Below are 22,705 nucleotides of genomic sequence, written 5' to 3' on the forward strand. Positions count from 1 at the left end.
GGGCGGTTTCAACTGTACGGGTGAGGTGTCGAAGGCAGTTGTCTGGGAGGCTCTAAAGGCGGTGGTGAGGGGTGAGGTGATCTCGTTTAAGGCCAGGCTGGACAAAGAGGAGAGGTTAGAGCGGCAGAGGGTAATAGATGAGATGTTGGAGGTAGATAGGAGTTATGCAGAAGATGGGGACCCAGCAAAGTTGAAAAAGAGGAAGGAACTACAGGCGAGCTTTGACCGACTATCTACCAGGAAGGCGGTGCGCCAACTGAGACGAGCAAGGGGTGCAGTTTATGAACATGGAGATAAAGCTGCCTTATGTGTGTGCTGTATGTTAGCAGTAGTCAGGGAAATTGTTCAGGTGAGGGACAGGTCAGGGGAGTTGGTGATGGCTCCGGATCTGATTAACAAGGTTTATGAGAGATTGTACAGGTCAGAGCCACCTGGGGGAGACCGGGAGATGCAGGAATTTCTAGATGGGTTGGAGTACCCGAGGTTAGTGGAGGGGGACAGGGCTACATTAGAAGGAGCGATAGTGGAGCAGGAGATAAATGATGCGATTGGGAGGATGCAGTCGGGGAAGGTGGCAGTGCCGGATGGGTTTCCGGTGGAATATTATAAGAAATTCAAGGATAAGCTGGTACCGCTGATGGTGGGGATGTTTGAAGAGGCGATAGGGAAGCGGGTGTTGCCACAAACTTTGGGGCAGGCATCGATTTCCCTGTTGCTAAAAAGCTAGAGCATAGGGTGTCCTTATTTGCCGATGACTTGCTGTTATACGTGTCGGAACCGAGTGTGTCGATAGGGGGAATAATGGAGCTGCTTCTAGTGTTTGGATCTTTCTCGGGATACAAACTAAATCTAGACAAGAGTGAGTATTTTGTGGTGTCTCGGTGTGGGGGCAGGGCTGGGGGGGCTGCCATTCCGTAGGCAGGGACCCACTATAGGTACATGGGGGTGCAGGTTGCCCGGGAATGGGGGGGGCCCCACAGGTACAACATTTCTAGTTTTGTGGGGAGAGTGAAAGCTGATCTGGCAAGGTGGGATGGTCTCCCTCTGTCACTGGCAGGTCGAGTACAGGCGGTTAAAATGAACATGTTGCCGCGATTTCTGTTTATTTTTCAATGCCTGCCGATTTTCCTCTCAAAGGCTTTTTTCAGAAAGATTGAGGGAATGATTGCTTCGTTCATATGGGGAGGGAAGGTGGCCAGAGTTAGAAAGGTGCTGCTACAGAGGGGAAGGCAGGCAGAGGTTTGGGTCTTCCGAACCTGATGTATTACTACTGGGCATCGAATGTGGAGAAGGTGCGGAGCTGGGTCAGAGGGGTTGATTCCCAGTGGGTCAGAATGGAGGAGTTTGTGCAGGAGGTCGGGATTGAAAGCACTAGCAACAGCGCCGCTCCAAATAGCCCTGGGGAAATACTCAGGGAGTCCGGTAATAATAGCTTCATTGAGAATTTGGAAGCAGTTTCGCCAACACTTCGGGTTGGGGGCAGGGTCAAGGGAAATGCCGATTCCAGGGAACCACAGATTTGAGCCATTGAAGTGGGATGGAAATTTTAGGAAATGGGAGGAGATGGGGGTTAAGACACTAAAAGATTTGTTTCTTAGGGGTCGGTTTGCAGGATTGAAGGAGCTGGAAGCAAAGTATGGGCTGGTGCAGGGGGAAATGTTTAGATACATGCAGGTTCGAGATTTTGCCAGAAAGGAGATACAGAGCTTCCCGGTGGAGCCGGCCTCCACATTGCTGGAGGAGGTACAGACGACAGGGGGACTGGAGAAGGGGGCAGTGTCGGTGGTTTATGGAGCTATTTTGGAAGAGGAGAAGGCACCACTGGAAGGGATCAAAGCAAAGTGGGAGGAAGAGTTGGGAGAGGATGCAGAGAAGAGGTTCTGGTGAGGTGCTCCGAAGAGTGAATGCCTCCACCTCGTGCGCGAGGTTAGGGCTGATCCAGCTGAAGGTGGTATACAGAGCACACCTCACGAGGGCAAGGATGAGCCGATTCTTTGAAGGAGTAGAAGATGTGTGTGAACGTTGCGGGGGGGGGCGCTAATCACGTTCATATGTTTTGGTCCTGTCCAAAGCTAGAGGATTACTGGAAGGAGGTGTTTAGGGTAATTTCTAAAGTGGTGCACGTGAAACTGGACCCGGGCCTCCATGAAGCCATATTCGGGGTGTCGGACCAGCCAGGGTTGGAAACGGGTGCGGAGACAGATGTTGTAGCCTTTGCCTCGTTGATCGGCCGAAGGCGGATCCTGATAGGTTGGAGAGCAACCTCTCCACCCTGTGCCCTGGCGTGGCGGGGGGGCCTGTTGGAATTCTTGACTCTTGAGAAGGTTAAGTTTGAACTGATGTGAAGGATGGAGGGGTTCCACAATTCATGGGCGTTATTCATTATGCACTTCCAAGAACTGGATAACATCGAACATGAGTTGGGGGGGGGGTGGGGGGGGGGGTGGGCTGTATGTGTTAATGGCGACTATGGGTGATCCCTGATTCCTTTTTGTCATTTGTTTGTGTGAACATGCGGGCTAATGTTTGGGGTTTGGTGGGAGGATGGGATTGTTGTTATTGATATGGGGATTGACATATTTGTTCCTGATTATTGTTTATTGTTGGTGGGTGTAAATCTGGGAGAAAAAGTAGGAGAATAAAAAAATATAGTTTTTAAAAAGAATCCAAAAGCACAAGAAATGGATATAGTAGTAGACCATACAGTCAAGTCTCCTCTGTCACTCAATGTTATTGTGGCTGATCTTGGGTTTCAACTTCACTTTCCTTCAGTGAAGGATAGGTATATACCGCAGGGCAAGAGTTATATCTGGGGGAAAGGCAATTGTGATGCGATGAGGCAAGACTAAGGATGCACCGGATGGAGAGGAAAACTGCAGGGGATGGGCACAATGGAAATGTGGAGCTTCTTCAAGGAACAGCTACTGCGTGTCCTTGATGAGTATATACCGGTCAGGCAGGCAGGAAGTGGTCGAGCAAGGGAACCGTGGTTTACTAAAGCAGTCGAAACTCTTGTCAAGAGGAAGAAGGAGGCTTATGTAAAGATGAGACATGAAGGTTCAGTTAGGGCGCTCGCGAGTTACAAGTTAGCTAGGAAGGACCTAAAGAGAGAGCTAAGAAGAGCCAGGAGGGGACATGAGAAGTCTTTGGCAGGTAGGATCAAGGATAACCCTAAAGCTTTCTATAGATATGTCAGGAATAAAAGAATGACTAGGGCGAGAGTAGGGCCAGTCAAGGACAGTAGTGGGAAGTTGTGCGTGGAGTCCGAGGAGATAGGAGAGGTGCTAAATGAATATTTTTTGTCAGTATTCACACAGGAAAAAGACAATGTTGTCGAGGAGAATACTGAGATTCAGGCTACTAGACTAGAAGGGCTTGAGGTTCATAAGGAGGAGGTGTTAGCAATTCTGGAAAGTGTGAAAATAGATAAGTCCCCTGGGCCGGATGGGATTTATCCTAGGATTCTCTGGGAAGCTAGGGAGGAGATTGCTGAGCCTTTGGCTTTGATCTTTAAGTCATCTTTGTCTACAGGAATAGTGCCAGAAGACTGGAGGATCGCAAATGTTGTCCCCTTGTTCAAGAAGGGGAGTAGAGACAACCTCGGTAACTATAGACCAGTGAGCCTTACTTCTGTTGTGGGCAAAATCTTGGAAAGGTTTATAAGAGATAGGATCTATAATCACCTGGAAAGGAATAATTTGATTAGATATAGTCAACACGGTTTTGTGAAGGGTAGGTCGTGCCTCACAAACCTTATTGAGTTCTTTGAGAAGGTGACCAAACAGGTGGATGAGAGTAAAGCAGTTGATGTGGTGTATATGGATTTCAGTAAAGGGTTTGATAAGGTTCCCCACGGTAGGCTATTGCAGAAAATACGGAGACATGGGATTCAGGGTGATTTAGCAGTTTGGATCAGAAATTGGCTAGCTGGAAGAAGACAAAGGGTGGTGGTTGATGGGAAATGTTCAGACTGGAGTCCAGTTACTAGTGGTGTACCACAAGGATCTGTTTTGGGGCCACTGCTGTTTGTCATTTTTATAAATGACCTGGAGGAGGGCGTAGAAGGATGGATGAGTAAATTTGCAGATGACACTAAAGTCGGTGGAGTTGTGGACAGTGCGGAAGGATGTTACAAGTTACAGAGGGACATAGATAAGCTGCAGCGCTGGGCTGAGAGGTGGCAAATGGAGTTTAATGCAGGAAAGTGTGAGGTGATTCATTTTGGAAGGAAAAATAGGAAGACGGAGTACTGGGCTAATGGTAAGATTCTTGGCAGTGTGGATGAGCATAGAGATCTCGGTGTCCATGTACATAGATCCCTCAAAGTAGCCACCCAGCTTGAGAGGGTTGTTAAGAAGGCGTACGGTGTGTTCGCTTTTATTGGTAGAGGGATTGAGTTTCGGAGCCATGAGGTCATGTTGCAGCTGTACAAACTCTGGTGCGGACGTCTGGTTGCGGCTATGCGGAGCTAAGTCGCACATTCGGCGGCTCCCGCAAAAACTGACTTTTGGGCTCTTTTCTGGGCCCCCAACGGCACTTTTTCGATGTTTCCCGGTGTGGGAAGGAGTCTCTTTTTCGATGTTTCCCGGTGTGGGAAGGAGTCTACAACAGCTCCCCGTCAGTATATGGCTTCAACTAGGAGTGGGGCGACAAAAAAGGTGGTGGTGGACCCGAAGAACGTGCGCGGGAAGAAGGACAAAATGGCGGCGGGCGGAGACCAAGCAGCGTGGATGCAGTGGGCGGGAGAGCAGCAGGAGGGTATCCAGCACTGCTTCAGAGAGATTAAAACGGACCTGCTAGAGCCGATGAAGGCGTCTATTGATAAGCTGCTGGAGACACAGACGGCCCAGGGAGTGGCGATCCGCGAGGCTCGACAAAGATCTCTGACAATGAGGACGAGATCTTAGGCCTGGAGGTAAAGGTAGAGGCGCACGAGGCGCTCCACAAGAAATGGCAGGAGCGGTTCGAGGGGATGGAGAATCGGTCGAGGCGGAAGAATCTGCGGATTCTGGGCCTCCCGGAGGGGCTGGAGGGGCCGGACGTGGGGGCCTATGTGGTCACCATGTTGAACTCGCTGATGGGAGCGGGGTCCTTCCAGGGGCCCCTGGAGCTGGAGGGGGCCCATTGAGTGCTGTCGAGGAGGCCCAAGGCTAACGAGCCTCCGCGGGCGGTGCTGGTGAGGTTCCATAGGTTCGTCGATCGGGAGTGTGTGCTCAGGTGGGCCAAGAAGGAGAGGAGCAGCAGGTGGGAGATATATCAAGACTGGAGTGCGGAGGTGGCGAAGAGGAGGGACGGGTACAATCGAGCGAAAGCGGCGCTGCACAGGAAGGGGGTGAAGTTTGACATGTTGCAGCCGGCGCGACTGTGGGTTACCTACAAGGACCGGCACCATTATTTTGAGTCTCAGGAGGAGGCGTGGACCTTTGTTCAGGTCGAGAAGTTGGACACAGATTGAGGGTCGGGACGGGCGATTGGGGACTGCGGTTGATATGCTATGTTTATTTTTGTTTCGAGGGGGGGGGGCCTTTGTATTGCTCCGTGTTTCTTTTTCTTTGTGTTTTTTCTCTTTTGGATCGGTGAGGGTGGCTGGGGCGGGTTGGGCACTCTTTTGGTTGGGTTGGTCGGGGGGGCTCTTGGAGGTGAGATGGGGCCCCGCTGGAGAGGGGGAGGCCCGAGTCAGGGGTGAGGGGACCGGGCCTGTAAAAGGAGCTGCGTCAGAGGTGGCGGGGCCTGGTAGGTGAAAGCGCGGGCTTCTTCCCGCGTTGGAAGACTGCAGGGGGCGGGGCCGGGGCGGGTAAGCGAGGGTTGCATCCCGCGCTTAGAACAGAAGGGGGAGGGGGAGAGCCTATGGATGGGGACGGGTGTGCCACATAATGGGAGGAGTCGAAGGAGAGGCGGGAGCGGCTGGGGTCAGCAGGAGTCAGCTGACTTGCGGAAGTGCAATGGGGGGAGTAAATCAGCCAGGATGGGTCCTAACCGGGGGGGGGGGGGGGGGGGGGGGGGCTGTGGGGAACGGGCCGGGTGTGGGGTGCAGGCGCGTGGCTGGCCGAGGAGGGGTCATGGCTTGTCGGCGGGGCAGGGGGGCGGGTAGCCCCCTGATCCGGCTGATAACCTGGAATGTAAGAGGACTGAATGGGCCGGTTAAGCGGGCCCGCGTGTTCGCACACCTGAAGGGGCTCAAGGCGCATGTGGTTATGCTTCAGGAGACACACCTGAAGGTGGCAGACGAGGTAAGATTGAGGAAAGGGTGGGTAAGTCAGGTGTTTCACTCGGGGCTGAATGCCAAAAATCGAGGGGTGGCGATCTTGGTGGGAAAGAAGGTGTTATTCGAGGCGTCAAGCATTGTGGCAGATAATGGCGGCAGGTACATAATGGTAAGTGGTAAGTTGCAGAGAGAGAGGGTGGTACTGGTCAATGTTTATGCCCCTAACTGGGACGATGCGGGTTTTATGCAGCGTATGTTGGGTCAGATCCCAGACTTGGAAGTGGGGGGCCTGATAATGGGGGGAGACTTTAACACGGTGCTGGACCCGGCACTGGATCGCTCCAGGTCTAGGACGGGGAGGAAGCCGGCGGCGGCTAAAGTGCTGAGGGGGTTTGTGGACCAGATGGGAGGGGTGGACCCTTGGAGATTTGCAAGGCCGGGGGCTACGGAATTTTCATTCTTCTCACATGTCCATAAGGCTTATTCACGAATCGACTTTTTCACCTTGAGTAGGGCGTTGATAGTGAGAGTAGAGGATACTGAGTATTCGGCAATAGCCATTTCGGACCACGCCCCGCATTGGGTGGACTTGGAGATGGGGGAGGAGAGGGACCAGCGCCCGCTGTGGCGCTTGGAGGTGGGGCTGTTGGCGGACGAGGAGGTGAGCGAGTGGGTCCGAGGACGTATAGAGTGGTACCTGGAGACCAAGGACAACGGGGAGGTCCGAGTGGGGATGGTATGGGAGGCACTGAAGGCGGTGGTGAGGGGAGAGCTGATCTCCATCAGGGCCCACAAGGAGCGGAGGGAGCGGGAGAGTTTGGTGGGGGAGATGGTGAGGGTAGACAGGAGGTTTGCGGAGGAGCCCGAGGAAGGATTGTTGAGGAAGAGGCGGAGCCTCCAGGCTGAATTCGACCTGGTGACCACCAGGAAGGCGGAGGTGCAGTGGAGGAAGGCCCAGGGGGCGATTTACAAGTATGGGGAAAAGGCAAGCCGGATGCTGGCGCATCAGCTTCGGAAGCGGGGCGCAGCTAGGGAGATGGGGGGAGTTAAGGACAGGGGAGGGAATGTGGTGCGGAGTGGAGCTGGCATCAATGGGGTCTTCAGGGACTTCTACGAGGAATTGTACCGATCTGAGCCCCCACGGGAGGAGGGAGGGACGGGCCGCTTCCTGGACCAATTGAGGTTTCCAAAGGTGGAAGAGGGACTGGTGGCGGGATTGGGGGCCCCGATTGGGCTGGAGGAGCTGATCAAAGGGATAGTGTTGCTAACTTTTGCCTTAGTTTAATTGCTCTGTTTTATCACCTTTGCTCGAGTCACCAGGTATCTTTATGATACCGTCACGTGGTTCAGGTCCAAGTACTGATCAATAATCCAATACACCGCTTCGTAAGATTTAAATCAAAGCACATTTATTATACACAGTAATCACTACTCATGTACAAATTCTACGTCTAAGCTACTTCTACAGCTAACAGGCCAATACTTAACATGGAACTGGCCCACCAGGTCAGGGAAACGTTCGGGTTCTGAGCCTGCGGGATTCGAAGTTGGTACAGATTGGTAGCTAGGAACACCTATCTCGTAGCGAGCGTTGAAGTAAGACTTACTGGATATCGGCGGCGGCTGACCCGGTCACTGTCAAGGGTTGGTTTGCGTTGCTGAGTGACCCGGTCAAGAAGAACGATTTGAACTTGGGCTTAATTCTTATAGTCCCCAGGGGCTTCCCACCTTTCGGGGCGGACCCTGTACCTGGTTCCAAGTGACTGGACTTTGTCCCAATCACTTGGTTCGATTTTCTCCAATGCTGGAGCGGTTCCCTGATCGATGGGCGGTCTTGAGGTGGTCGTTCACCTCCCTTTGTGTAGGCTTCTGCTGGCGGCAAAGAGTCTGGTTTGGCTTTATGTGTCTAAATGTTGTTTATTGTTCCCGGGGATTGCTCATTAGTATGCAGATGGCTGGTGTTTTGTTTTGCTGATGGTTGCTGGTATCGATCTTGTCTGGCCTTTCCAGAGGTAAATACCCAGTCAACCTGCAGCTGCTTGTTTGTGTCCTGTTGGCTGACTTTCCCATCAGCCTTTGCCGTTCGCCATTTTAAATCGGGAGTTAGCCATTTTAACTGGCTACAATAGGAAGCATGCAGGCAGGGAAGGCACCGGGGCCGGATAGTTTCCCGGTCGAATTCTATAAAAAATATATGGACCTGTTGGGCCCGCTGTTAGTTAGAGCCTTCAATGAGGCAAGGGAGGGGGGGGGCTTTGCCCCCCGACGATGTCCCGGGCACTGATCTCCTTGATCCTGAAGCGGGACAAGGATCCCCTGCAGTGTGGGTCTTACAGACCGATTTCCTTGCTAAATGTAGATGCCAAGGTGCTGGCGAAAGTCTTAGCCACGAGGATTGAGGATTGTGTGCCGCAGATCATCCATGAAGACCAGGCGGGGTTTGTGAAGGGGAGGCAGTTGAATGCGAATGTGCGGAGGCTTTTGAACGTTATCATGATGCTGGCGAGGGAGGGGGAGCCGGAGATAGTGGTGGCGATGGACGCTGAGAAAGCCTTCAATAGGGTAGAGTGGGGGTACCTGTGGGAGGTGAAGAGGTTCGGGTTTGGGGAGGGGTTTGTCAATTGGGTTAGGCTGTTGTCTGAGGTCCCGATGGCGAGTGTGGCCACAAACAGGAGTTGGTCCGAGTACTTTCGGTTGCACCGAGGGACGAGACAGGGGTGTCCCCTGCCCCCCTGCTCTTCGCATTGGTGATTGAACCCCTGGCTATGGCACTGAGGGAGTCAAGGAACTGGAGGGGGTTGGTGTGTGGTGGGGAGGAGCATAGGGTGTCACTTCATGCGGATGACCTGCTGCTGTATGTGGCGGACCCAGTGGGAGGAATGCTGGAGGTAATGAGGATTCTTAGAGAATTTGGGGACTTTTCGGGGTACAAGCTCAACATGGGGAAGAGCGAGCTGTTCGTAGTTCATCCAGGGGACCAGGAGTGGGGGATTGGCGAGCTCCCACTAAAAAAGGCGAAGAGGGGCTTCAGGTATCTGGGAGTCCAGGTGGCCAGGAGCTGGGTGGGCCCTGCATAGGCTTAATTTTACAAGGCTGGTGGAGCAAATGGAGGAGGAGTTCAAGAGGTGGGCCGCGTTGCCACTGTCCTTGGCGGGTAGGGTGCAGTCAATCAAAATGACAGTGCTCCCAAGGTTTTTGTTCCTGTTCCAGAGCCTCCCCGTGTTTATCCCGAACGCTTTTCTCAGGCGGGTTAACAGGAGTATAATGGGGTTTGTGTGGGCGCGAGGGACTCCGAGGGTGAGAAGGGTGTTCCTGGAGCGGAGTAGAGATAGGGGGGGGCTGGCGCTGCCCAACCTCTGTGGATACTATTGGGCCGCCAATGCGACGATGGTGCGCAAGTGGGTGATGGAGGGGGAGGGGGCCTCATGGAAGAGGCTGGAGACGGCATCTTGCTTAGGTACGAGTCTGGGGGCGCTGGCAACGGCGCCGCTGCTGCTCCCTCCAAGGAGGTATACCACGAGCCCGGTGGTGGTGGTTGCCCTCAAAATCTGGGGGCAGTGGAAACGGCACAGAGGGGAAGTGGGGGCCTCGGCGAGGACCCCACTATGGGGGAACAACCGGTTCGCCCCAGGAAGAACAGGTGGAGGGTTTGCGGGGTGGCACAGGGCAGGGATACAAAGGTTGGGGGACCTGTTTGTGGACGGGAAGTTCGCGAGCCTGTGTGAGCTGGAGGAGACGTACGGGCTTCCCCCCGGGGAACACCTTCAGGTACTTACAGGTAAGGGCGTTTGCCAGACGGCAGGTGGCGGAATTCCCGCGGCTACGGCCACACACAGTACAGGACAGGGTGCTCTCAGGGGAGGGTGGGTGGGAGTGGAGAAGATCTCGGAAACTTACCAGGTGATACAGGAGGTGGAGGAGGCCTCGGTGGTGGAGGTAAAAGATAAGTGGGAGGAGGAGTTGGGAGAGGAAATTGAGGAAGGGACGTGGGCAGACGCCCTTGGGAGGGTGAACTCTTACTCATCGTGTACGAGGTTCAGCCTCATACAGTTTAAGGTGCTGCACAGGGCACACATGACCGGGACAAGGATGAGTCGGTTTTGGGTGGGAGGGGGGGGGGGGGCGCGAAGAGAAGGACAGGTGTGTTAGGTGCTCATGGAGCCCAGCAAACCACACCCATATGTTCTGGGCATGCCCAGCGCTGGAGGAATTTTGGAAGGGCGTAGCGAGGACGGTGTCGAAGGTGGTCGGATCCAGGGTCAAGCCGGGCTGGGGGCTCGCAATATTTGGGGTGGCAGAGGAGCCGGGAGTGCAGGAGGCAAAAGAGGCCGGAATTCTGGCCTTTGCGTCCCTGGTAGCCCGGCGAGGGATTCTTCTTCAGTGGAAGGATGAGAGGCCCCCCAAGCGTGGAATCCTGGATCAACGATATGGCGAGGTTTATTAAGTTGGAGAGGGTGAACTTCGCCTTGAGAGGGTCAGTACAAGGGTTCTTTAGGTGGTAGCAACCATTCTTAGACTTCCTGGCAGAGCGGTAGACATTGGTCAATGGCAGCAGCAACTCGGGGGGGGGGGGGGGGGGGGGTGTCACTTTACTTTTTTGTTTCTGTTATTTATACTGGAGTGTCTGAGGGGTTGTATATACTTGTTGTATTAAGTCGGGGGTGTTAATGTTAATTTATTATTTATGTACGGGGGGGGGGGGGGGCGTGTATGGAGGGTTGTTTTTCTGGGCTGTGTTTTGTACTTAACCCTGTTGGGTTTCTTTTTCATTTTGTTATTGATATTTTATGAAAATCCTTTAATAAACATTTTTTTTTTAAACTCTGGTGCGGCCGCATTTGGAGTATTGCGTGCAATTCTGGTCGCCGCATTATAGGAAGGATGTGGAAGCATTGGAAAGGGTGCAGAGGAGATTAACCAGAATGTTGCCTGGTATGGAGGGAAGATCTTATGAGGAAAGGCTGAGGGACTTGAGGCTGTTTTTGTTAGAGAGAAGAAGGTTAAGAGGTGACTTAATTGAGGCATACAAGATGATCAGAGGATTGGATAGGGTGGACAGTGAGAGCCTTTTTCCTCGGATGGTGATGTCTAGCACGAGGGGACATAGCTTTAAATTGAGGGGAGATAGATATAGGACAGATGTCAGAGGTAGGTTCTTTACTCAGAGAGTAGTAAGGGCGTGGAATGCCCTGCCTGCAACAGTAGTGGACTCACCAACACTAAGGGCATTCAAATGGTCATTGGATAGATATATGGACGATAAGGGAATAGTGTAACTGGGCTTTAGAGTGGTTTCACAGGTCGGCGCAACATCGAGGGCCGAAGGGCCTGTACTGCGCTGTAATGTTCTATGTTCCCACCTGCTCCCCATATCCCTTCATTAACTGTGACACCAAAACTCTATCCATCTCAGCCTTAGTCAGCGGTGGAACATCCACAACCCTTCGAGTGAAGACATTTCTTCTCATCTTTGTTATCTAAATCTTCCTGATTTATCTTCTCATCAAAATTATTGGAGGTCCTGAAACTGTGTCCCCATGGTCTAGATTCCTCACACAGGGAAAAATAACCTCTATGTCTAAAATTCAATTAGTGTTGCGTTCAAGTACTCAATCAGGAATTAAAATTTCCAAAGAATATCAATAATCCAAACACTTACATTTACACAATGTAAATTGTTCTTTTCCAGCTTCTGAGGCATGCAGACTTGACTGACAAGACCGATAGTCAGTAGATGATAAACGCCCATGAGCCCCTAGTAATCAAATAACATGACAATCATAGTTTGGAACTGAATTCACAATTATGGTCTCCTTCTCATGTTGGCCTTTAGTCCGTGTGCACCCTGTTGCTCTTTTCAACCCAACTCAATCACCAGCTTTTATTTTATTCTTACAATACCAAACTACATTAATTCACTCATTCCAAAAATAACTTCACTTTCATGAAGAATAATTGAAACATTTCAACAGTAACAGTGGTAAAAAATTCTCCTTTCTTGCATGTGATTTGACTAACATCTGACAGCAACAGTACGGCAATAGATTTTTGTAATACATTCTATATCATGGTGCGTCAATAGTCACATTAAATAGATATTGCCACTTTGCAAACTTACTAGTTAACAGTGAAGTTGAATAATGAATTACCGCAAAATCTCAAACTGTTCAGTTCATATTGAATCTGATCTGACTTAACCAATTAGAAAGCACAGAAAGGAATAATACAATGTTCTTCTTTGGATTCTGCTACAAGAAGTTGCTCGGCAGTGACAACAGTTGACAGCAATTTCCTCCACAAATAGAAACTGCAAACTCCAACAGTCCAAGGATGGGCAGTCACATGATGTGAGCGTGGGAGTTTACGCGAGCTCCAGCTCTGCTCATCTTTGAACCCGTTTTTTAATCCGTTTACACATTTCTTTTACCTCTTTTCTTGGCATACATAATAAAAACTATGTCCTGAGATTTGTTGGCCAATATTTCAGCACGATTGAGTTGAGGCTTAATTCCTCACCGACCCATGGTGGTAGGAAGAAGTTGGGGTAGGGCCTTCTCATTCATCGCACAGCTGCTTTTGGGAGACTTCCTGCCCTGCCAGTGTGCTGCATTCCGATGGATGATGGCCGCTAGTGAGGATGTTGATCCATCCGAATGTCTCATCTCCACAGTGCAAGTCGTCACTGCCCAATTTCTCGAGTTGCAAGGTGTTTTTATGGAGCTTAGAGGAGCAGAGGAGATTCTTGTAATAGAGAGAACACTGTCCTTGGCTGATTGAGGGAGCACATTTAATCCCGTCCCCAATGCCTGGGGTGGGGTTGGCCTTCTGACCGCCGTCCTATGTTGTCCTATTTCTGATGTCGGTCGGGGATGGCTGAGCCAGCCAGGCTATCACCCCTGCTGGAGTTGGGTTGTTGGTCACCTGGGTTCGGGAGAGATAGCATGTTGGAAGCAATGAGGTTGTGTGATTCGACTATTGGAATCCTTGGAAGATCTGAAAGAGTGCTCACCGGCTTTGATCCTGCTTTAACTTTGAATTCTGCTTTCTTCGTCCGCCAGTGGAGAAATCTTAATCCTGATAACTGCCTCGCATCTCAGTTGTTATCCTGGAATTTGTTTCCTGATAATTATGTTGTTGTCTGTTGATATTGTCAATTTAATTGTTTGCAGGGAAGTGAATAAGTGTGATGTCCTGCACCGCTGGTTATCCTGATTTAATAAGTCGATATCATGTTAAGCTGAATGTTGAATTCATGATTTGTGCAAAATATCTTTATCCTAATGTATCCCGAGGGGAATTCGAGCAGAGCCGGAGTGGGAGGAGGGGGTGGAGGGGTTGGGCTGGTAGGATTAGTTCTGTCCTCGTTATGTTTGAGGAAGGTACCCCAGTGAGGGCTAATCTTTTCTTTTTGGTTTAGTGCCCTTTCCCTTTTCAGGCCCAGGCAGATTGTGTGTTATCCTGTTGAGGTCTGGGATTTGTTTGACTCGAGTTGATGTTTGGTGGTGCCTGTTCCTCTCCTTGTCATTCTGTAGTTATATTATGGTGATCTGTTCTGGCCTAGGCCTGGAGAAGACTTTAATTTGCGCTGTCAGTCTTCGTCAATTTCCCCTTTAGCTCTTAGGTTTTTGAGATATTGATTTCTTCCTTCTGTCATTTTGTTTTGAAGCTATGGGTTTATGTAAGTCTGCGATGTTGCCTGTAACCTATCTTGTTGCAGACGAGTCCTCTATCTGTGAAGGGAATAAGTTGGGGATTTGTCCCCGATTCATCCGGTCCCATTTGATCCCAATTCTTGCGATGACTACTTTTTATGCTGTGCCTGTTCTGTTGTTCATTGATACTTACGGCTTGCTTTCCTCCTTTTTTTGCTTGTTTTGAGGCGATTTTTGTAAAAATGGAAAATACCACTAAAAAGGCTTCTTAAAAAACAGCTCAAGGATATTGCTGAGAGGAGAGGAACATTTTAATGAAATCATGTCCAATGTGAGTAGAAATCTAAAAGATGATTTCCCTCCACCACCAAATCAGCTAAAAGTTATCCACTGGTTTACTAGACATCAGGTCAAGTCAATTTTGGATTTACCGCAGTAAATCCAAATTTGTAGATTTACCATTTATTGGTTCAGATACATTAACATTTGCACTTCTAATATTCAAAGCATTATAAAATAACAACATCATGGAGCAGGGCATTACACTTTTTTGATAATGAAAGTGAAAATAAATCCAACAAAATGTCTCCTACTTTTATCATTACACCAATTACAATCACATCCATAAGAACTTGCATTTACATAGAATTTATCATAGAATTTACAGAGCAGAAGGAGGCCATTCGGCCCATCGAGTCTGCACCGGCTCTTGGAAAGAGCACCCTACCCAAGGTCAACACCTCCACCCTATCCCCATAACCCAATAACCCCACCCAACACTAAGGGCAATTTTGGATACTAAGGGCAATTTATCATGGCCAATCCACCTAATATGCACATCTTTGGACTGTGGGAGGAAACCGGAGCACCCGGAGGAAACCCGCGCACACACGGAGAGGATGTGCAGACTCCGCACAGACAGTGACCCAAACCGGAATCGAACCTGGGACCCTGGAGCTGTGAAGCAATTGTCCTATCCACAATGCTACCTTGCTGCCCACATGGCAGTCAAGACCAGAAGACAACGCAGTCTTTTACATTGAAGCAGAAAAGGTGGTATACTGAACAAAAACATAGGGGAACAGAGAATCTCGGATAGAGAACCGAAAGTACTGCTGAAGGAGGTAGCTTTGAGGAAGCTTTCAAAAGTAGGGAAAGAAATAGGAAGAAAATTCCAAAGTACAGGATCACAGTGGCTGAATAAGCAGCTGCAGATGGTGGAGAGATCAATAAATTCAAGTGTGAAGGGGTGCCTGCAGGAATATCGTCGTTCCTTCACTGTCGATGGGGAAAAATCCTAGAACTCCCTCCCTAACAGCGTTGTGGGAACATACACCTCAGGGACGGCAGTGGTTCAAGATGGCAGCTCATCGCCACCTTCTCCAGGGCAACTAGGGATGGGAAATAAATGTTGTCCAAGCCAGCGGCGCCCACATCCCATCAGGGAATTTTTAAAATGTAACACAAGAGGTGGCACTGGAAGGTGAATGAATATCAAATCAACTGCTGGGGTATCGTCATTGATTTTGGAGGGGAGTTGGGTGGTCACAGCAGGGGCTTACTATGGATGAGGAAATGAAATGCGGTGCTTTAGAGGAGTTTAAACTTGTGGCAGATTGATGTTAGGGAGCTCACAAGAAGGGCATGAGAGAAATCAGCCTCGAGGGACGAGGGCTTCACATGGCATAAAGGAGAAATGGGTGTGTGTGGAGGGGGGGGAGAAACTGAAGTGACATCACAGAAAAGCTGTGACCTGAGTGGCTGGTTGGGAATCTACACTAAATTTTAAAAATTAAGCATTGGTAACTAATTAAACATAATTACTTAATTATAATTTAGAGGGGTATCTAAGCCAGAGATCGGAGAGTACTATATTTAGCTTTCACATTTATAGTAGAAATCTAGTGCTAGGAAACAGATAGTTAACAGTAATGTTTTTTTTAAATTTTAACTTTAATTTACTAATTAATTGATGCAATGTCAGTTAGCGGGGTGCAGTGCTCTGACTGAGAGATGTGGCAGGTCCGGGAGGCTTCCAGAGTCCCGGATGGATTCATCTGCAGAAAGTGCACCCAACTGGAGCTCCTCACAGACCGCATGGTTCGGTTGGAGCAGCAGTTGGATGCACTTCGGAGCATGCAGGTGGCGGAAAGTGTTGTAGATAGCAGTTATATAAATGTGGTCACACCCAAGGTGCAGGCAGAGAAATGGGTGACCACCAGGAAGGGCAGGCAGTTAGTGCAGGAATCCCCTGTGGTTGTCCCCCTCTCGAACAGGTATACCCCTTTGGATACTGTCGGGGGGATAGCCCATCAGGGGAAAACAGCAGCAGCCAGAGCAGTGGCACCACGGCTGGATCTGATGTTCAGAAGGGAGGGTCAAAGCGTAGAAGAGCAATAGTAATAGGGGACTCTATAGTCAGGGGCACAGATAGGCGCTTCTGTGGACGTGAAAGAGACTCCAGGATGGTATGTTGCCTCCCTGGTGCCAGGGTCCAGGATGTCTCCGAAAGGGTAGAGGGCATCCTGAAGGGAGAGAGCAAACAGGCAGAGGTCATTGTACATATTGGTACTAACGACATAGGCAGGAAGGGGCATGAGGTCCTGCAGCAGGAGTTCAGGGAGCTAGGCAGAAAGTGAAAAGTTGTAATCTCGGGATTACTCTCTGTGCCACGTGCCAGTGAGGCTAGAAATAGGAAGATAGAGCAGCTAAACACATGGCTAAACAGCTGGTGTAGGAGGGAGGGTTTCCGTAATCTGGACCACTGGGAGATCTTCCGGGGCAGGTGTGACCTATATAAGGACGGGTTGCACCTAAACTGGAGAGGCATAAATATCCTGGCCGCGAGGTTTGCTAGTGTCACATGGGAGGGTTTAAACTAGTATGGCAGGGGGGTGGGCACAGGAGCAATAGGTCAGAAGGTGAGAGCATTGAGGGAGAACTAGGGAATAGGGACAGTGTGGCTCTGAGGCAGAGCAGACAGGGAGAAGTTGCTGAACACAGCGGGGCTGGTGGCCTGAAGTGCATATGTTTTAATGCAAGCAGTATTATGGGTAAGGCAGATGAACTTAGAGCTTGGATTAGTACTTGGAACTATGATGTTGTTGCCATTACAGAGACCTGGTTGAGGGAAGGGCAGGATTGGCAGCTAAACGTTCCAGGATTTAGATGTTTCAGGCGGGATAGAGAGGGATGTAAAAGGGGTGGCGGAGTTGCACTACTGGTTAGGGAGGATATCACAGCTGTGCTACGGGAGGACAGCTCAGAGGGCAGTGAGGCTATATGGGTGGAGATCAGGAATAAGAAGGGTGCAGTCACAATGTTGGGGGTTTACTACAGGCCTCCCAACAGCCAGCGGGAGATAGAGAAGCAGATAGGTAGACAGATTTTTGGAAAAGAAAAGGGTTGTGGTGATGGGAGACTTCAACTTCCCCAATATTGACTGGGACTCACTTAGTGCCAGGGGCTTAGATGGGGCAGAGTTTGTAAGGAGCATCCAGGAGGGCTTCTTAAAACAATATGTAGACAGTCCAACTAGGGAAGGGGCGGTACTGGACCTGGTATTGGGGAATGAGCCCGGCTAGGTGGTAGAAGTTTCAGTAGGGGAGCATTTCGGGAACAGTGACCACAAGTTTTAAAGTGCTGGTGGACAAGGATAAGAGTGGTCCGAGGGTGAATGTGCTAAATTGGGGGAAAGCTAATTATAACAATATTAGGTGGGAACTGAAGAACCTAGATTGGGGGCGGATGTTTGAGGGCAAATCAACATCTGACATGTGGGAGGCTTTCAAGTGTCAGTTGAAAGGAATTCAGGACCAGCATGTTCCTGTGAGGAAGAAGGATAAATACGGCAATTTTCAGGAACCTTGGATAACGAGTAAATTCGTTAGCACTGTAAATTCTATGATGATGAGAGATATTGTAGGCCTCGTCAAAAAGAAAAAGGAGGCATTTGTCAGGGCTAAAAGGCTGGGAACAGACGAAGCCTGTGTGGAATATAAGGAAAGTAGGAAGGAACTTAAGCAAGGAGTCAGGAGGGCTAGAAGGGGTCACCCGAAAAGTCATTGCAAATAGGGTTAAGGAAAATCCCAAGGCTTTTTACACGTACATAAAAAGCAAGAGGGTAGCCAGGGAAAGGGTTGGCCCACTGAAGGGTTGGCAAGGGAATCTGTGTGTGGAGCCAGAGGAAATGGGCAATGTACTAAATGAATACTTTGCATCAGTATTCACCAAAGAGAAGGAATTGGTAGATGTTGAGTCTGGAGAAGGGTATGTAGATAGCCTGGGTCACATTGAGATCCAAAAAGACGAGGTGTTGGGCGTCTTAAAAAATATTAAGGTAGGTAAGTCCCCAGGGCCTGATGGTGGGATCTACCCCAGAATACTGAAGGAGGCTAGAGAGGAAATTGCTGAGGCCTTGACAGAAATCTTTGGATCCTCACTGTCTTCAGGTGATGTCCCGGAGGACTGGAGAATAGCCAATGTTGTTCCTCTGTTTAAGAAGGGTAGCAAGGATAATCCAGGGAACTACAGGCCGGTGAGCCTTATTTCAGTGGTAGGGAAATTACTGGAGAGAATTCTTCGAGACAGGATGTACTCCCATTTGGAAGCAAATGGACGTATTAGTGAGAGGCAGCATGGTTTCGTGAAGGGGAGGTCGTGTCTCACTAACTTGATAGAGTTTTTCGAGGAGGTCACAAAGATGATTGATGCAGGTAGGGCAGTGGATGTTGTCTACATGGACTTCAGTAAGGCCTTTGACAAGGTCCCTCATGGTAGACTAGTACAAAAGGTGAAGTCACACGGGATCAGGGGTAAGCTGGCAAGGTGGATACAGAACTGGCTAGGTCATAGAGGGCAGAGAGTAGCAATGGAAGGGTACTTTTCTGATTGGAGGGCTGTGACCAGTGGTGTTCCGCAGGGATCAGTGCTGGGACCTTTGCTGTTTGTAGTATATATAAATGATTTGGAGGGAGGGACTTACGGTTGTGACTATGCGGAGCTAAGCCGCACATTTCGGCGGCTCCCGCTAGAACGGACTTTTGGGCTCTCCAGAGGAGCCCCAACAGCAATTTTTTGAAGACTTCCCGTGTGGGAAGGTGAGAGCAAGGTCCCCCTTCCATAGTATATGGAGTGGACCAGAAGCGGAGCGGTAAAAAAAAGGCTTTGGAGCAGCGAAAGAAGCGAGGGAGAAAAAACAAGATGGCGGAGGGCGGAGATCAAGCGGCATGGGAGCCGGAGCAGCAGGAGTTTCTCAGGCGCTGCGTGGAGGAGCTTAAGAAAGAGGTGCTGGCACCACTGCTGACGGCGATCGAGGGGCTAAAGGAGACACAGAAGGGCCCACGAGGTAGAGATCCGGGAGGTGCGGGAAAAAGCCGCAGAGAATGAGGACGAGATCTTGGGCCTGGCGGTGAAGATGGAGGCGCACGAGGCGCTGCACAAGAGGTGGGCGGAAAGATTCGAAGACCTGGAGAACAGGTCGAGGAGGGAAGAATCTTCGGATTCTGGATCTCCCTGAAGGGGTGGAGGGGGCCGATGCCGGGGCATATGTGAGCACGATGCTCAAATCGCAGAGTCCCCTGGAGCTAGATGGGCTCATCGGGTCCTCGCGAGGAGACCCAAGGCCAACGAGCCGCCAAGGGCGGTAGTGGTGAGGTTTCACTGTTTCGTGGATAGAGAGTGTGTCTTGAGATGGGCCAAGAAAGAGCGGAGCAGCAGGTGGGAGAATACGGTGATCCGAATCTATCAGGACTGGAGTACGGAGGTGGCAAAGAAGAGAGCTGGTTTTAATCGGGCCATGGCGGTGCTGCATAGGAAGGGGGTGAGATTCGGAATGCTGCAGCCAGCGCGATTGTGGGTCACATTTCAGGATCGACACCACTACTTTGAAACGCCTGAAGAGGCTTGGACCTTTATACAATCTGAAAAGTTGGACTCAACCTGAGGGTCTGTGGTCGTGGGGGGGAATGTCGGCTGTATAGAGGGTTTTAACTATGCGTAAGGAATGTTCTACGGGTTATGGGGAGACTGAGAGAATGTGGGCGCCGATGCTGGAGGGAGGGGAGGCCCGGGGATGGGGGAATTGGGATAAGGTCGCAACAGGAGCTGCGCCACACGGGGCGGGGCTGGCTCAGGAAAGCGGTGGGCTTTTTCCCGCGCTAGGGAGGGATGGAGGGGGGGGGATGGAGGAGCGCACAATGATTGCTGAGGAGGAGGGGGGATTCCCACACGGGGGGGGGGGGGGCCAATGGGATGGCGGGGGAGGCCGGGGTCAGGAGCCAGCTGACTTACGGAGTGTTATGGGGGGGAGTAAAAGAGCTAGATAAGGGATCTAGTGGGGGTAGGGGGGGGGGGGGGGGGGGAAATAGGGTTGCTGCTGCATTGGCCGAGGGGGGAACTGGAAGCTGAAGAGGTGGTCGGGGCAGGGGTCCCCTGTCTGGGGGACTGGAGGGTGCGGGAGGGCGCGCGCACGGGACTGGCCTAGAAAAGGAGATGGCTAGTCAGCAAGGGCGGGGGGGGTGAGAAGCCCCCCAATCCGACTGATAACTTGGAATGTGAGGGGCCTGAATGGGCCAGTTAAGAGGGCCTGAGTGTTTGCGCACTTAAAGGGACTGAAGGCAGACGTGGGTCATGCTTCAGGAGACACATTTGAAGGTGGCAGACCAGGTCAGGTTAAGAAAGGGATGGGTAGGACAGGTATTCCATTCGGGGGCTGGATGCGAAGAATAGAGGGGTGGAAATACTGGTGGGGAAGCGGGTGTCATTTGAGGCCAAGAATATAGTAGTGGACTATGGAGGTCGGTACGCGATGGTGAGCAGTAGGCTGCAGGGGGCATGGGTGGTATTGGTAAACGTATACGCCCCGAACTGGGATGATGCTGGATTTATGAAGCGTATGTTGGGGGCGCATTCCGGACCTGGAGGTAAGAAGCTTGATAATGGGAGGGATTTCAACACGGTGTTCGACCCAGCATTAGAGCGTTCCAGATCTAGGACGGGGAAGAGGCCGGCTGCGGCCAAGGTGCTTAGGGGGTTTATGGACTAGATTGGGGGGGGGGGGGGGGGGGGGGGGGGGGGCGGCGGGGGGGTGGGGTAGATCCGTGGAGATTTGCTAGGCCCCTGGCCAGGGAATTTTCTTTTTTTTCCCACGTACACAAAGCCTACTCCCGGATAGATTTTTTTTGTCTTGAGCAGGGCGCTGATCCCGAAAGTGGAGGGAACGGAGTACTCGGCCATAGCCATCTCAGACCACGCCCCGCACTGGGTGGAGCTGGAGTTGGGGGGAGGAGGGACCAACGCCCGCTGTGGCGTCTGATGTGGGATTACTGGCAGATGAGGAGGTGTGCGGGAGGGTACGGGGGTGCATTGAAAGGTATTTGGAGGCCAACGACAACGGGGGAGGTCCAGGTGGGGGTAGTATGGGAGGCGCTGAAGGCGGTGGTCAGGGGAGAGGTAATCTCCATCAGGGCTCACAGGGAGAAGAGAGAGGGCAGGGAAAGGGAGAGGTTAGTGGGGGAGATCCTAAGGGTGGACAGAAGATATGCAGAGGCCCCTGAAGAGGGATTACTTAGGGAGAGGTGAAGTCTCCAGACGGAATTCGACCTGTTGACCACAGGAAAGGCAGAGGCACAGTGGAGGAAAGCACAGGGGGCGACGTACGAGTATGGAGAAGGCGAGCCGGATGCTGGCACATCAGCTCCGTAAGAAGATGGCAGCGAGGGAGATAGGTGGAGTCAAGGACGGCAGGGGACGTACGGTGCGGAGTGCGGTGAAAGTAAATGAGGCATTTAAGGCTTTTTATGAGGAGCTGTACAGATCTCAGCCCCCAGCAGGGGGAAGAGGGGATGCGACGATTTCTGGATCAACTGAGGTTCCCGAGGGTGGAGTAGCAGGAGGTGGCTGTTTTGGGGGCGCCAATTGGGGTTGGAGGAGCTGGTTAAAGGACTGGGGAGCATGCAGGCGGGGAAGGCCCCGGGACCAGATGGGTTCCTGGTTAAGTTTTACAGGAAGTATGCGGACCTGTTAGCCCCATTGCTGGTGAGGCCTTTCAATGAGGCAAGGGAGGGGGGGACCCTGCCCCCGACAATGTCCGGGGCGCTGATTTCTCTGATCCTGAAGCGGGACAAGGACCCACTGCAATGTGGGTCGTATAGGCCGATTTCGCTCCTTAATGTGGATGTTAAGTTGCTGGCAAAAGTGCTGGCTGGGAGGATTGAGGACTGTGTCCCGGGATGTGGATGATTCACGAGGACCTGACGGGATTTGTAAAGGGCAGGCAGCTAAACATCAATGTGCGGAGGCTCCTAAATGTGATTATGATGCCATCGGTGGAGGGAGAGGCGGAGATAGTGGCAGCTATGGATGCGGAGAAGGCCTTTGAACGAGTGGAGTGGGAGTATCTCTGGAAGTGTTGCGGAGGTTTGGGTTTGGGGAGGGGTTTATCAGTTGGGTTTAAGCTCCTATATAGAGCCCCGGTGGCAAGTGTGGTTACGAATCGGCGGAGGTCGGAATATTTTTGACTGTATCGAGGGACGAGGCAGGGTTGCCCCCTGTCCCCCCTGTTGTTTGCATTAGCAATTGAGCCTTTGACCATGGCACTAAGGGAGTCCAGGAAATGGAGGGGGGTGGTGCGAGGGGGAGAGGAGCATCGGGTGTCACTGTATGTGGCAGATCCAGTGGAGGGGATGGTGGAGGTCATGCAGATCCTAAGGGAGTTTGGGGATTTCTCGGGCTATAAGCTCAATGTAGGGAAAAGAGAGCTCTTCGTGTGCATCCAGGGGACCAGGGAAGAGGGATAGACGACCTACCGTTGAGGAGGGCGGAAAGGAGCTTTCGGTACTTGGGGATC

At 51.4% G+C, this 22,705-nt stretch overlaps 1 protein-coding gene across 6 annotated transcripts in view; it reads right to left on the reverse strand.

Annotated features, from left to right (window-relative positions):
• The window catches only part of LOC140408721 (coiled-coil domain-containing protein 158-like), a 418,982-nt gene that overhangs the window by 372,890 nt on the left and 23,387 nt on the right, over nt 1–22,705 (reverse strand). For 4 of the 6 annotated variants that reach the window (XM_072496325.1, XM_072496322.1, XM_072496324.1 and 1 more), the window contains exon 2: nt 11,865–11,960. The exons of the other annotated variants lie outside the window; for them this stretch is intronic. In XM_072496325.1, coding sequence (XP_072352426.1) covers nt 11,865–11,960 — 96 coding nt within the window. The remainder of the gene's footprint in view (nt 1–11,864; nt 11,961–22,705) is intronic. 6 annotated transcript variants of the gene reach the window in all.

Source organism: Scyliorhinus torazame, chromosome 3 (assembly GCF_047496885.1).
Source record: "Scyliorhinus torazame isolate Kashiwa2021f chromosome 3, sScyTor2.1, whole genome shotgun sequence".
Classification (NCBI taxonomy): domain Eukaryota; kingdom Metazoa; phylum Chordata; class Chondrichthyes; order Carcharhiniformes; family Scyliorhinidae; genus Scyliorhinus; species Scyliorhinus torazame.